This window comes from Chrysemys picta, chromosome 2 (assembly GCF_011386835.1).
Source record: "Chrysemys picta bellii isolate R12L10 chromosome 2, ASM1138683v2, whole genome shotgun sequence".
In the NCBI taxonomy this organism is placed as follows: domain Eukaryota; kingdom Metazoa; phylum Chordata; order Testudines; family Emydidae; genus Chrysemys; species Chrysemys picta.
In genome coordinates this window covers 148,500,074-148,515,821 of record NC_088792.1, presented here as the reverse complement: position 1 = coordinate 148,515,821, position 15,748 = coordinate 148,500,074, and the positions used below count along the sequence as shown (strand labels likewise).

Here is a 15,748-nt window from a genome sequence, read left to right as displayed (position 1 = left end):
TGCGGCTTCAGACCCAGACAGCGAGAGGGAGCAGGCCCCCATCCTTTCCCCAGCTGCTGAGTTCCAGGCCGAGTTGCAGAAAGATCCCTCCTTGCAGAAGCTAAGAACCTTGCTGGCCTCTGTGTGGTACATACCATTGGGAGAGGCTGCCAGGAGAGGTTCCTGTGGGAGAAGAGGTTCCTGTACTGAGAATGGACTTCCCTGGGGAAGTGGAGTCGTGGGGGATCCGGAGGCAGCTAGTGGTCCCCCAGAAGTATTGCCACAAGCTACTGTACCTGGCCCATGACATCCCTCTCTCAGGACACCAGGGAATCTGGCGCACCAGGCAGAGGCTGCTACAGAGCTTTTACTGGTCTGGAGTCTTTACTACTGTCCATCAGTACTGCCGATCCTGTGACCCCTGTCAGAGGGTGGGGAAGGCCTGGGACCAGGGGAAAGCAGCTTTGAGACCTTTGCCCATCATAGAGGAGCCTTTTCAGAAGGTGGCTGTGGACATAGTGGGGCCTCTCAGCAAGATGACCCAGTTGGGGAAGAAATACATTCTGGTGGTGGTAGATTTCGCCACCCGCTACCCCAAGGCGGTGGCATAGGCGCTGACTCCATGGGTGCTTTGGGGCTGGAGCACCCACGGAAAAAAATTGGTGCGTGCTCAGCACCCACCAACAGCTCCCCATAGCCCCACCCCATCCCCCTGCTCCAGCTCACCTCCGCCTCCGCCGCCAGCGCGCCGCCGCGTCCTGCTTCTCCCCCCTCCCTCCCAGCGCTTGCGCCGCAAAACAGCTGATTGGTGGGGCAGGGAGGGAGGGGGGAGGAGGGGGAATGCGGTGCGCTGGGGGAAGAGGTGGGGCCGGGTGGGGATTTGGGGAAGGGATCCAATAGGGGCAGGGAGGCAGCAGAGTTGGGCGGGGACTTTGGGGATGGGGTTGGAATGGGGGCGGGGCCAGGGGCGGGGATGGGGTGGAGTCAGGGTGGGGCCAGGGGCGGGGAAAGGGGCGGTGGGGCCCGGGCTCCCACCGGCACCAGAGAAAGTTGGCGCCTACGAGCATTGGCCTTGTCTTCTATCGAAGCAGACACAGTGGCAGATGCGCTGTTGACCATTTTCAGCCAAGTGGGGTTCCCCAAGGAAGTCTTGACAGACCAAGGATCCAACTTCATTTCAGCCCTGCTCCGGTGCTTGTGGGAGAAATGTGGGGTCCGGTGCAACTGGGCCTCAGCATATCACCCCCAGTCCAACGGGCTGGTGGAGAGGTTCAGTGGAACTCTAAAGATGATGCTGAAAAGCTTTAGGAACCAGCACCCGCAGTATGGGAACAAGTATTTACCTCACCTGCTGTTCGCGTACAGGGAAGTGCCCCAGGAGTCTACTGGGTTTTCGCCTTTTGAACTGTTATATGGAAGAAGGATAAGGGGGCTCCTGGACCTGATGAGGGACGAATGCGAGGGGAAGGCCACTCCTGATGGAGAATCAGTTGTGGAGTATATCTTGACCTACCAAGAAAGACTTGCTGAGCTCATGGGCTTGGCCAAGGAGAATCTGGCCAGAGCCCAGAGGAAGCAGAAGGTCTGGTATGACCGCATGGCACGGGTCCGTGCCTATGCCACCGGAGACCGGGTGATGGTTCTCATCCCCGTGAGAAAAAACAAACTACAAGCCGCCTGGGAAGGTCCTTTCAAGGTTGTCAAGCAACTAAATGAGGTAAACTATGTGGTGGAACTGTCTAACTGGGCACTCCGCCACCGGGTGTACCATGTTAATATGATGAAGATGTGGTGTTAGCCGTGTGTGGACATTGGGAGGAGCAGGGAGATGACCCTTTAGTAGGTCTATTCTCTGAGACAGGAGCTGGCTCCTCCCTGGAAACAATTCCCCTCTCTGATCAGCTAACCCCTGCCCAGCAAGCTGAGATCAGAGGGGTGCTGCATTTGTACCGACAGCTGTTTTCCAACCAGCCTGGACTCACTAATCTGACTGTCCACCGGGTAGAGACAGGATCACATCCTCCTATAAGATGCTCCCCCTTCTGAGTCACAGGGAAAACCGCTCAGGACCTGGAAAGAGAGGTCAGTGACTTGCTGGCTTTGGGGGTGATCCAGCCCTCTTCCAGCCCTTGGGCCTCACCAGTGGTGCTGGTCCCCAAAAAGGATGGGTCAATCCGGTTCTGTGTGGACTATCGGAAGCTTAATGCCATCACCGTGTCTGATGCCTACCCCATGCCCAGGCCTGATGAGCTCCTAGACAAGCTGGGAGGAGCTTGGTACCTTACCACCATGGATCTTACAAAGGGCTACTGGCAAGTGCCACTGGATGCAAATGCCAGGCTGAAGTCTGCCTTTATCACTCCTCTGGGGCTCTATGAGTTCCTGGCCCTGCCTTTCGGCCTCAAGGGAGCGCCGGCTACCTTCCAGTGTCTGCTGGATCGACTACTGAGGGGGATGGAGAGTTTTGCGGTGGTGTACATTAATGACATCTGTGTCTTTAGCCAGACGTGGGAGGACCATGTGTCCCAGGTTAAACAGTGCTGGACGGACTCCAGGAGGCTGGGCTGACCATAAAAGCTGAGAAGTGAAGGGTGGGGATGGCTGAAGTATCTTACCTGGGCCACCGGGTGGGGAGCGGCTGCCTAAAGCCAGAACCAGCCAAGATGGAGGCGATCAGAGACTGGCCCACTCCCCAAACCAAAACGCAGGTCCAAGCCCTTATTGGAATGGCGGGGTATTATCGAAGATTTGTGCCACACTTTAGCTCCATAGCCACCCCCTCACTGAGCTATGCAAGAAGGGAAAGCCAGACAAGGTGGTCTGGACCGAGCAGTGCCAGAAGGCTCTGTGTGCGCTGAAGGAGGCTCTGGTCAGTGGCCCAGTTCTGGTAAACCCAGACTTTGACAAGCCCTTTATGGTATTCACCAACACTGGGTGCGGTGTTAATGCAGGTTGATGAAAAAGGGGAAAGACACCCCATCATGTACTTGAGCAAGAAGTTGCTACCCCGGGAGCAGAACTAGTGGCCATGGAGAAGGAATGCCTGGCCATGGTGTGGGCCCTTAAGAAACTACTGCCATGTCTATTTGGGTGACACTTCACTGTATACACTGACCACTCTCCCCTGACCTGGCTACACCAGATGAAAGGAGCCAACGCCAAGCTCCTGAGGTGGAGCCTGCTCCTGCAGGATTACGATATGGAGAGGGGGCCCTGAACTTCCCCAGGTCACTGGTCAGAGTGACCCCTCTCAGTTCAGTCTCGAAGGGGGGAGAGATGTGATGGAGTAGGGGGGTTTGACCTGGGAATGTTGTGTGGGAGTTTTACTGGGACTATCTGCATTGGTGCTGAATGGTGGTGGGATATCAGGGAGGTGACTTCAGTTGAGGGATGATACCTGAGCACGTAACCTGAGCCCAGGAGGGGGTTGGGGCCAGGTGACACCTTCTGCCCAGGAAACTGGCCAAAGGCTGGAGGAGGAGCGGGGGGGAGGGGGGGAAGGGGCTGGGTGAGGCAGCTGCAGGGGGTTTCAGTTTGGAGCTAGCTGGGGAAATGGAGGGAGGACCAGAACCGGGGTTTGGGCTCCCTACCCCCCAAGATGGACCTGACTGAGGGGTCCTGTTCTCTGTACCTACAAGCTCTGTTTTAGTCTGTTTCTGTCGTCTAATAACCCTTCTGTTTTACTGGCTGGCTGAGAGTCACGGTGAATTGCAGGAAGTCGGGGGGCGGGGTGCAGGGCCCTGACTCCCCGGCACTCCGTGACAGTTTCGTTGGTAAACTTCAGCAGGGATGAGTTTATATTTTCTTCCAGGCCATTGAGAAAAATGTGAAATAGCGCAGGGCCAAGAACTGATCCCTGTGGGCTCCCACTGGCAACACCCAGCCAATGTCAATTCCCTGCATACAATGATATTTTGGGACCTGTCACTTAGCCAGTTTTCAATCCATGCAGCGTGTTCCGTGGTCATTTTATATCATTCTAATTTCTTAATCAAAATGTCATGGGGGACCCAGTTGAACGCCTCAAGAAGTCTAGGTATATTACAGCACCATGATTTCCTTTATCAACCAATCTTGGAATCTCATCAAAAGATGACTTTGGCCTGGTCTACACTACGACTTTAATTCGGATTTATCAGCTTTAATTCGAATTAACCCTGTAACCGTCCACACAACGACGCCATTTAATTCGATGTAAAGGGCCCTTTAAATCGATTTCTGTACTCCACCCCAACGAGCGGAGTAGCGCCAAAATCGATTTTAGCAATTCGAATTAGGGTTAGTGTGGCCGCAATTCGATGGTATTGGCCTCCGGGAGCTATCCCACAGTGCATCATTGTGACCGCTCTGGACAGCAATCCGAACTCGGATGCACTGGCCAGGTAGACAGGAAAAGCCCTGCGAACATTTGAACTTCATTTCCTGTTTGCCCAGCGTGGAGAGCACAGGTGACCACAGATAGCTCATCAGCACAGGTAACCATGCAGGCTGATAATCGAAAAAGAGCACCAGCATGGACCGTGAGGGAGGTACTGGATCTGATCGCTGTATGGGGAGAGGATTCAGTGCTTGCAGAACTTCGTTCTAAAAGACGAAATGCAAAAACTTTTGAAAAAATTTCCAAGGGCATGATGGAGAGAGGCCACAATAGGGACTCTGAGCAGTGCCGCGTGAAGGTCAAGGAGCTCAGACAAGCCTATCAAAAAACAAAGGAGGCAAACGGTCGCTCCGGGTCAGAGCCGCGGACATGCCGCTACTACGCCGAGCTGCATGCAATTCTAGGGGGGGCTGCCACCACTACCCCACCTTTGTTCGTGGATTCTGGGTCGGGGATAGTCTCGACGCCTGAGGATTCTGCCGATGGGGTAGAGGAGGAGGAGGAGGAGGAGGAGGATGAGCTTGCAGAGAGCACACAGCACTCCATTCTCCCCAACAGCCAGGATCTTTTTATCACCCTGACTGAAGTACCCTCCCAAGCCTCCCAAGCCAGTACCCAAGACTCTGACCCCATGGAAGGGACCTCAGGTGAGTTTACCTTTTAAAATATAAAACTTGTTTTAAAAGCAAACGGTTTTTAATGATTACTTTGTCTGACTTTGCATTCGCGGTCAGTTCAGCTACTGGAAAAGTCTGTAGCTACTGGAAAAGTCTGTTAACGTGTATGGGGATGGAGCGGAAATCCTCCAGGGACATCTCCATGAAGCTCTCCTGGAGGTACTCCGAAAGCCTTGCCAGAAGGTTTCTGGGCAGTGCATCCTTATTCCCTCCTCCATGGTAGGACACTTGACCACGCCATGCTTGCAGCAAGTAATCTGGTATCATTGCCTGACAAAGCCTGGCAGCGTATGGTCCCGGTGTTTGCTGGCATTCAAGCAACATCCGTTCTTTATCTTGTTGTGTAATCCTCAGGAGAGTGATATCACTCCTGGTAACCTGGTTGAAATACGGGAACTTAATTAAGGGGACAGAGGTGGCCGTTCCTACTGGGCTGTTTGCCTGTGGCGGAAAATAAATCCTTCCCTGCAGTTAGCCAAGCGCAGATGGGAAATTGGCCCTGAGTTTTTCGCGTTTGGCTAGCAGGGATCTTCCCTGTTACCAGCCACGCGGTGGGGGGAGGGTACCGTGATCATCCCAGAGAATTCATGGCGAGGGGGGGGGGTCGGCGGCGGGGGGGGGGGGTAGTTTGGTGCCTGCAGGGATCTTCCCTGATACCAGCCACGCGGTGGGGGGAGGGGTACCGTGATCATCCCAGAGAATTCATGGCGAGGGGGGGGGGGGTTAGTTTGTTTTCTGGTGCTGCTGAATGTTAACAGAAAAACCGCAGCACTCTATTGCCTGAAGGGGCCCAGACAAGCCCCACCACACTGCCCCCCCCCCCCCAACTGGCTGAGATTGGCCAGGCTTCTGCAGCACTCTACAAGCTATGCTTGGTATGTGGGAAAGGAGGGTGCAGAAGCTGTAAAACAATGGCTTACCATGGCCGCATGCAAGCCGAATTCTGTTGCCCAGACCTGTGATCTCTAGCAGCAAAGCCACAGGCACTCAGCATTAAGAGGCAAAATGCGACCTTGCACAGAAATCACATGTGCTATGTAATGTGAACAGTGTTGGTCACCGTGAAAGAGTATAAGCATTGTTCTGCAAAATGTAGCTTTTAAAACAATTCTCTCTTTTTTCCCCTCCCTACAGCAGCTGCAAATTCCTCAAGCCTCCCTCCTCCATCCCGAAGGTTATCACAGATAAGGCGTCGTAAGAAGAAGACGCGGGAGGACATGTTTTCTGAAATTATGCAATCCAGCAGGAGTGACAGAGCTCATCTGAATGAGTGGAAGGAAACAGTTTCAAAGTATAGGAAAGAAGTCAGTGATCGTGAGGACAGGAGGGACCAACGTGAGGAGAGGAGGGACCAACGTGAGGAGAGGAGAGACGATCGAGATGAGAGATGGCGGCAGGAAGACCAGAGGATGAAGGATGCAACGCTGGGGCTGCTCCGGCGTCTGGTGGAGGTTCAGGAACGGCTGCTGGAAAACAGACTGCCGCTTCAGCCCCTGTTCCACCCTCCCCCCTCCCCATGTTCCGTATCCTCCTCACCCAGACGTGTAAGAACGCGGGGGGGGAGGCTCCGTACACCTTCCCATTCCACCCCAGTAGACAGCCCAAGCAAAAGGCTGTCATTTTTTTAACCTTTTCTTTGTGGCTTTTTCCTTCCCAGCAATCCTCCTCCCAAATACCACCCGGGTTCCCTCCCTCTTTTTCTAATCTATTAATAAAGAATAAATGATTTTTAAATGATAGTGACTTTATTTGGTTTGAAAGAAAGCTGGGGGAAGGGGCAGGGTGGGTTCCTTACAGAAAATCAGTCAGTAAAGGGGGAGGGTTTTCATGAAGGAGAAACAAACAGATATTTCACACGGTAGCCTGGCCAGCCATGAAACTGGTTTTCAAAGCTTCTCTGATGCACAGCGCTTCATGGTGTGATCTTCTAATCGCCCTGGTGTCTGGCTGCGCGTAATCAGCAGCCAGGCGATTTGCCTCAGCCTCCCACCCCGCCATAAAGGTCTCCCCCTTACTTTCACAGAGATTGTGGAGCACACAGCAAGCAGAAATAACAATGGGGAGATTTCTTTGGCTGAGGTCAGAGCGAGTCAATAATGAACGCCAGCGACCTTTTAAACGGCCAAATCCACATTCTACCACCATTCTGCACTTGCTTAGCCTGTAGTTAAACAGCTCCTGACTCCTGTCCAGGCTGCCTGTGTATGGCTTCATAAGCCATGGCATTAAGGGGTAGGCTGGGTCCCCAAGAATAACTATGGGCATTTCAACATCCCCAACGGTTATTTTCTGGTCCGGAAAGTAAGTCCCTTGCTGCAGCCCTTTAAACAGAGTAGTGTTCCTGAAGACGCGAGCGTCATGAACCCTTCCCGCCCAGCCCGCGTTGATGTTGGTGAAACGTCCCTTGTGATCCACAAGTGCTTGCAGCACCATTGAAAAGTACCCCTTGCGGTTTATGTACTCGGTGGCTTGGTGCTCCGGTGCCAAGATAGGGATATGGGTTCCGTCTATTGCCCCACCACAGTTAGGGAATCCCATTGCAGCAAAACCATCCACTATCGCCTGCACATTTCCCAGAGTCACTAACTTTCGTAGCAGCACCTGAGTGATTGCTTTGGCTACTTGCATCACAGCAGCCCCCACAGTAGATTTGCCCACTCCAAATTGATTCCCGACTGACCGGTAGCTGTCTGGCGTTGCAAGCTTCCACAGGGCTATCGCCACGCGCTTCTCAACTGTGAGGGCTGCTCTCATCTTGGTATTCTGGCGTTTCAGGGCAGGGGACAGCAAGTCACAAAGTTCCATGAAAGTGCCCTTACACATGCGAAAGTTCCGCAGCCACTGGGAATCGTCCCAGACCTGCAACACTATGCGGTCCCACCAGTCTGTGCTTGTTTCCCTTGCCCAGAATCGGCGTTCCATGGATAGAATCTGCCCCATTAACAACATGATCTCCAAAGCACCGGGGCCTGTGGTTTCACTGAATTCTGTGTCCGTGTCCGTGTCCATGTCCTCATCATGCTTGTCGCTGCGCTGCCGCCGCCGCTGCCTCCTCTCCTCGTTTTTCTGGTCCTGGCTGAGCATAAACTCCACGAGAACGCGCGAGGTGTTTGCAATATTCATGAGTGCTGTCTTGACCTCAGCGGGCTCCATGCTTGCCGTGGTATGGAGTCTGCAGTGTTCACCCACCCAGGAAAAAAGGCGCGAAAATGGTTGTCTGCCGTCCGTTGCTTTCATGCAGGGAGGGAGGGAGGGAGGAAGTGAGGCTGTACCCAGAACCACCTGCGACGATGTTTTTTGTCCCATCAGGCACTGGGATCTTAACCCACAATCCCAATGGGCGCGGGAGACTGCGGGAACTATGGGATAGCTATGGAATTGCTACCCACAGTGCAACGGTGCAGAAATCGACGCTAGCCCCGGTACTTGGACGCACACCACCGAATTACTGTGCTAGTGTGGCCGCACTCATTTCAACTTTATACAACCTGTTTCTCAAATCCGAATTATCTAAATTCGGATTAATCCCGTAGTGTAGACATACCCTTTGACAGGATCTATGTTCCATAAAACCATGTGGATTGGCATTAATTATATTGCTCTCCCTTAATTCTTATTGAGTCCTGTATCAGCCACTCCATTGTCTTGCCCAGGATTGGTGTCAGACTGCCAGGCCTATAATTACCTGGGTTATCCCTGTTACACTTTTTAAATACTAGCATGACATTAGCTGTCTTCCAGTCTTCTGGAACTTCCCCAGTGCTCCAAGCCTTATTGAAAATCATCATTAATGGCACAGCAAGCTCTCAACCAGCTCCTTTCAAACTCTTGGATGCACATTATCTGGACCAAACGATTTTAAAACGTCTAGCTTTAGTAGCTGCTCTTTAACATCCTCCAGAGATACTAGTGGAATGGGAAGAGTCTTAGGGTATGTCTACACTACGAAATTAGTTCGAATTTATAGAAGCCGGTTTTATTGAAATCGATTGTATACAGCCGATTGTGTGTGTCCACACAATAAAATGCTCTAGGTGCTCTAGTCGGCGGACCGCGTCCACAGTACAAGGCTAGCGTCGACTTCCGGAGCATTGCACTATGGGTAGCTATCCCACAGCTATCCCACAGTTCCCGCAGTCTCCGCCGCCCCTTTGAATTCTGGGTTGAGATCCCAATGCCCGGATGATGCAAAACAGTGTCGCGGGCGGTTCTGGGTACATGTCGTCAGGCCCCTCCCTCCCCCGTCACAGCAACGGCAGACAATAGATTCGCGCCTCTTTACCTGGGTTACCTGGGTTACCTGTGCAGACAACATGGAGCCCGCTCAGCTCAGCTCACCGTCACCATATGTCCTCTGGGTGCCGGCAGACGTGGGACTGCATTGCTACACAGCAGCAGCTGCTAACTGCCTTTTGGCGGTAGACGGTGCAGTAGACTGGTAGCCTTCATCGGCAATCTGGGTGCTGGCAGCCGTGGGGCTTGCCTTTTGGCAGTAAATGGTGTATTATGACTATTAGCCGTCCTATTACAAGTCGGGTCATCGCACGTTAGCAGAGTCTTCCCCGAGCAGCCGATTGTGCAATAGGCCTGAAGACCATCGTCATACGCCGCCCCGTATTTGCTGCCAAGCACCCAGAAAGATGCCGAGGGCTATCAGTCACGCTGCACCGTCGTCTTAAGATGTAAAAAATAGATTTGCTCTGTATTCATTTGCTTCCCCCTCCCTCCGTCAAATCAATGGCCTGCTAAGCCCAGGGTTTTCAGTTTAATCTTTGGTGGGGACCATTCTGTGTGACAGTTGTTTGTGTCTCTCCCTGATGCACAGCCACCGTTCTTGATTTTAATTCCCTGTGCCTGTACGCCATGTCGTCACTCGGCCCGCCCTCCCTCCTTCCCCTAGTCCGTCAGATACTACGTTTGCGCCACAGCTCAGAGAGCCGAGAAGCGGTTCGCGCCTTTTCTTTGAATTCTGGGTTGAGATCCCAATGCCCGGATGATGCAAAACAGTGTCGCGGGCGGTTCTGGGTACATGTCGTCAGGCCCCTCCCCCCTCGTCACAGCAACGCAGACAATAGATTCGCGCCTTTTTACCTGGGTTACCTGTGCAGACAACATACCACGGCAAGCATGGAACCCGCTCAGCTCAGCTGAGCTCACCGTCACCATATGTCCTCTGGGTGCCGGCAGACGTGGGACTGCATTGCTACACAGCAGCAGCTGCTAACTGCCTTTTGGCGGTAGACGGTGTAGCATGAGTGATAGTCGTGGGGCTGGCAGCCGTAGGGCTGCATTGCACCAGCCCCTTGCCAGGCGATGGTATATTATGACTGGTACCCATCGTCGTCGTACTGGTGTGGCTGTCAATCATGGCCACCTGGGCAGACATGCTACTGTTTCGATGATGATGGCTACCAGTCGTAATATACTATTTTCTGCCAATTGCCCAGTATTGTCTGCTAAGCACCCAGAAGAGGCCGAGGGCGATGCTGGGTGCTGGCGGACGTGGGGCTGGCAGACGTGGGGCTGCATTGCTACACAGCAGCAGCCCCTTGCCTTTTGGCAGATGATGGTATTTTATGATTGGTATCCGTCATCATCGTACTGGAGAGGCTATCACTCATGCTGCACCGTCGGCTGCCAACTTAAGATGTAAAAAATAGATTTGTTCTGTATTCATTTGCTTTCCCTTCCTCCGTGAAATCAATGGCCTGCTAAGCCCAGGGTTTTCAGTTTAATCTTTGGGGGTACCATTCTGTGTGACAGTTGTTTGTGTTTCTCCCTGTTCCTGTACCTGTACGCCATGTCGTCACTTGGCCCTCCCTCCCTCCCGCCCTCCCTCCTTCTCCTGGTCCATCAGATACTACTTTCGCGCCTTTTTTCTGACCAGGCGCCATAGCTAGCACTGGGATCATGGAGCCCGCTCAGATCACCGCGGCAATTATGAGCACTACGAACACCACACGCATTGTCCTGGAGTATATGCAGAGCCAGGACATGCCAAGGCGAAACCCGGACCAGGCGAGGAGGCGATTGCAGCGCGGCGACGAGAGTGATGAGGAAATTGACATGGACATAGACCTCTCACAAGGCACAGGCCCCAGCAATGTGGAAATCATGGTGTCACTGGGGCAGGTTCATGCCGTGGAACGCCGATTCTGGGCCCGGGAAACAAGCACAGACTGGTGGGACCGCATCGTGCTGCAGGTATGGGACGATTCCCAGTGGCTGCGAAACTTTCGCATGCGTAAGGGCACTTCCATGGAACTTTGTGACTTGCTTTCCCCTGCCCTGAAACGCCAGGATACCAAGATGAGAGCAGCCCTCACAGTTGAGAAGCGAGTGGCGATAGCCCTGTGGAAGCTTGCAACGCCAGACAGCTACCGGTCAGTCGGGAATCAATTTGGAGTGGGCAAATCTACGGTGGGGGCTGCTGTGATCCAATTTGCCAGGGCAATGAAAGACCTGGTGATAGCAAGGGTAGTGACTCTGGGCAACGTGCAGTCAATAGTGGATGGTTTTGCTGAAATGGGATTCCCAAACTGTGGCGGGGCCATAGACGGAACCCATATCCCTATCTTGTCACCGGAGCACCAAGCCACCGACTACGTAAACCGCAAGGGGTACTTTTCAATGCTGCTGCAAGCCCTGGTGGATCACAAGGGACGTTTCACCAACATCAACGTGGGATGGCCGGGAAAGGTACATGATGCTCGCGTCTTCAGGAACTCTGCTCTGTTTCGAAAGCTGGAGGAAGGGACTTTCTTCCCGGACCAGAAAGTGACCACTGGGGATGTTGAAATGCCTATCGTGATCCTTGGGGACCCAGCCTACCCCTTAATGCCATGGCTCATGAAGCCGTACACAGGCAGCCTGGACAGGAGTCAGGACCTGTTCAACTACAGGCTGAGCAAGTGCCGAATGGTGGTGGAATGTGCATTTGGACGTTTAAAAGCGCGCTGGCGCAGCTTACTGACTCGCTCAGACCTCAGCGAAAAGAATATCCCCATTGTTATTGCTGCTTGCTGTGCGCTCCACAATATCTGTGAGAGTAAGGGGGAGACCTTTATGGCGGGGTGGGAGGTTGAGGCAACTCGCCTGGCCGCTGATTACGCGCAGCCAGACACCAGGGCGGTTAGAGGAGCACAGCAGGGCGCGGTGCGCATCAGAGAAGCTTTGAAAACGAGTTTTGTGACTGGCCAGGCTACTGTGTGAAACTTCTGTTTGTTTCTCCTTGATGAACCCTCCAAACCCCCCCCCCGACCCAGTTCACTCTACTTCCCTGTAAACCAACCACCCCACCCCACCCTCCCCTCCCGCTTGCAGAGGCAATAAAGTCATTGTTTTTTCACATTCATGCATTCTTTATTAGTTCCTCACAGAAGTAGGGGGATAATTGCCAAGGTAGCCTGGGATGGGTGGGGGAGGAGGGATGGAAAAGGACACACTGCATTTTAAAACTTTAACTCTTATTGAAGGCCAGCCTTCTGATGCTTGGGCGATCATCTGGGGTGGAGTGACTGGGTGGACGGAGGCCCCCCCACCGTGTTCTTGGGCGTCTTGGTGAGGAGGCTATGGAACTTGGGGAGGAGGGCTGTTGGTTACACAGGGGCTGTAGCGGCGGTCTCTGCTCCTGCTGCCTTTCCTGCAACTCAACCATACGCTCGAGCATATCAGTTTGATGCTCCAGCAGACGGAGCATTGCCTCTTGCCGTCTGTCTGCAAGCTGACGCCACCTATCGTCTTCAGCCCGCCACTTGCTCTGTTCATCCCGCGATTCAGCCCGCCACCTCTCCTCTCGTTCATATTGGGCTTTTCTCATCTCCGACATTGACTGCCTCCACGCATTCTGCTGTGCTCTATCAGCGTGGGCGGACATCTGCAGCTCCGTGAACATATCGTCCCTCGTCCTACGTTTTCTCTTTCTAATGTTCACGAGCCTCTGCGAAGGAGAAACATTTGCAGCTGGTGGAGGAGAAGGGAGAGGTGGTTAAAAAAGACACATTTTAGAGAACAATGGGTACACTCTTTCATTACAAGGTCGCATATTTCGGCTTGCAGGCAGCCATGGTAGGCCACAGTGTTTTGGCTTTTTTAACCTTCTTAACATGCGGGAAAGGTTGCAAACAGCAGCGCATTTCCCATATCAAGGATGAATTGGGTTGTCCATTTAAAATGGGGTTTCAATGTAAAAGGAGGGGGCTGCGGTTTCCTGGTTAACATGCGGCACAAACACAAGTAAACCACCCCCCCCCCACACACACACACACACACACGATTCTCTGGGATGATCACTTCACCCCTCCCCCCGCCGCGTGGTTAACAGCGGGGAACATTTCTGGTCAGAAGAGCAGGAACGGGCGCCTCTGAATGTCCCCTTAATAAAATCACCCCATTTCAACCAGGAGAGCTTTCTGGAGATGTCCCTGGAGGATTTCCGCTCCATCCCCATACACGTTAACAGACTTTTCCAGTAGATGTACTGGCCGCGATTGCCAGGGCAAAGTAATCATTAAACACGCTTGCTTTTTTTTTGTAATGTTTACAAATATTTACAAAGTTACACTCACCAGAGGTCTCCTGTGTGCCCTGAGGGTCTTGGGTGAGTTCGGGGGTTACTGGTTCCAGGTCCAGGGTCACAAACATATCCTGGCTGTTGGGGAAACCGGTTTCTCCGCTTCCTTGCTGCTGTGAGCTACCTACAGTACCTCCATCGTCATCTTCCTCGTTCCCCGAACCGTCTTCCCTGTGTGTTTCTCCAGTGAGAGAGTCATAGCACACGATTGGGGTAGTGGTGGCTGCACCCCCTAGGATTGCATGCAGCTCCGCGTAGTAGCGGCAAGTTTGCGGCTCTGCCCCGGACCTTCCGTTTGCTTCTCTGGCTTTGTGGTAAGCTTGCCGTAGCTCCTTAATTTTCACGCGGCACTGCTGTGTGTCCCTGTTATGGCCTCGATCCTTCATGGCCTTGGAGATCTTTTCTAATACTTTTCCATTTCTTTTACTGCTACGGAGTTCAGCTATCACTGCTTCATCTCCCCATATGGCGAGCAGATCTCGTACCTCCCGTTCGGTCCATGCTGGAGCTCTTTTGCGATCCTGGGAGGACTCCATCACGGTTACCTGTGCTGATGAGCTCTGCGTGGTCACCTGTGCTCTCCACGCTGGGCAAACAGGAAATGAAATTCAAACCTTCGCGGGTCTTTTCCTGTCTACCTGGTCAGTGCATCTGAGTTGAGAGTGCTGTCCAGAGCGGTCACAATGAAGCCCTGTGGGATAGCTCCCGGAGGCCAATAACGTCGAATTCCGTCCACACTACCCCAATTCCGACCCGCAAAGGCCGGTTTTATCGCTAATCCCCTCGTCAGAGGTGGTGTAAAGAAACCGGTTTAAAGGACCCTTTAAGTTGAAAGAAAGGGCTTCGTTGTGTGGACGTGTCCAGGCTTAATTCGGTTTAACGCTGCCAAAGTCGACCTAAACCCGTAGTGTAGACCAGGCCTTATATAATATAACTACGTCATCTGTTCTTTCCCCAAATATAGAACAGAAATATTTATGGAACATTTCTGCCTTTTCTGCATTCTTATTAATAATTCTGCCATTTCCGTCTGGTAATGGCCCACTACCATTGTCAGGCCTCTTTTTGTTCCAAATCTACTTAAAAAACTCTAAGCAAGGAGCAACCTCGAGTGCTGCTGGAATGGGAGGAGGAGCTGAAATGCTGCGGGGGATGGGGAGGCAGGGGGTGCAGAAGGAGAGAGACACACCAGTCTTCTTTTACATGTTTAAAGTTACTATAATGAAGGGATGCAAAGCGCCATTTAAAGGGGGGCAGAGATTTGTCCAGGGCCCCCAGTTTGGCGCTCTGGGCTCAGCCTTCGCCCTGGCTTGGGCCTGTCCAACATGCCAGTCTCTGGCACTTGGAACCGGACAAACTGAGGACTGCAATGTCCAAGGGGGACGTGGCACAAAGGATTCTGGGATAGGGGGTCCCCTGGGAAGCGAAGCAGGCTGTTTTGGAAGGAAACCATTGGGGAGAGTTTGGGGGGGTCAGTGGGGAGAAGAGTTTGGATCCCCACTAATCTGGTTTTCCCGGTTCAGGCCCATCGCAGCAGCAGGTAACCGATATGTCCTCCCCCTCCCCGGGGCTAGCCCCAGAACCGGGGTGCAATGGGAGGGGGAGCAGGTCGCCGGGGGAGGGGGGACAGGTCTGAAGGCCGAGCCCCGCTCTGCTCACGCCCAGCCCCTGCTGGCGTTGTGCCTGGAGATGCTCGTGTCTTGTCTGCCCTGGAGGACTCCATGGTGATTGGAGAACTGGTGACATGTGACATCACCAGCGATATGATGACATCACAAGGAGCTCCCGTGAGGGGGCGGGGTTTGTACTCGGGCTGTTTCGACTCGGGCCTGGGTTTGTTTTGCCAGGGATTCTACTGTGACGCCCAACCAGGGCCGGCCTTGGGGCAAACGGTGCCCTGGGCCACCTTGTACTTTGGTGTCCCAGGCTCCCCCACCCTCCTAACCCTGCACTGCACCACCTGCGCCCCTGCACCCCATCCTGCACCCCTAAACCCTGCATGGCACCACCTGTGCCCCAACCCCAGCACCCCCATCCTACACCCCTAACCCCTGCACCCCATCCTGCACCCCTAAACCCTGCACTGCACCACCTGCGCCCCCACCCTGCACCCCTAGCCCCTGCACCGCCATCCTACACCCC

The 15,748-nt window shown here is 53.5% G+C and overlaps 1 protein-coding gene across 1 annotated transcript; it reads right to left on the bottom strand.

Annotated features, from left to right (window-relative positions):
• Positions 1-11,452: 11,452 nt before the first annotated feature.
• Positions 11,453-15,001, bottom strand: LOC135981527 (mediator of RNA polymerase II transcription subunit 15-like). The gene is made up of 2 exons (XM_065584306.1): positions 13,602-15,001; positions 11,453-12,996 (listed from the first exon to the last, which is right to left on the bottom strand). Exons 1-2 carry the CDS (start codon positions 14,140-14,142, stop codon positions 12,494-12,496), a joined length of 1,044 nt encoding a protein of 347 aa, XP_065440378.1. The 5' UTR covers positions 14,143-15,001; the 3' UTR covers positions 11,453-12,493.
• Between the last annotated feature and the right edge of the window lie 747 nt (positions 15,002-15,748).

Excerpts from the sequence above, each read along its gene's own strand:
- LOC135981527 (XM_065584306.1), bottom strand. The coding sequence starts at position 14,142 with ATGGAGTCCTCCCAGGATCGCAAAAGAGCTCCAGCATGGACCGAACGG. Across the intron at positions 12,997-13,601 it reads GGGCACACAGGAGACCTCTG|CTGCAAATGTTTCTCCTTCG; the intron begins GTGAGTGTAACT and ends CTCCTCCACCAG.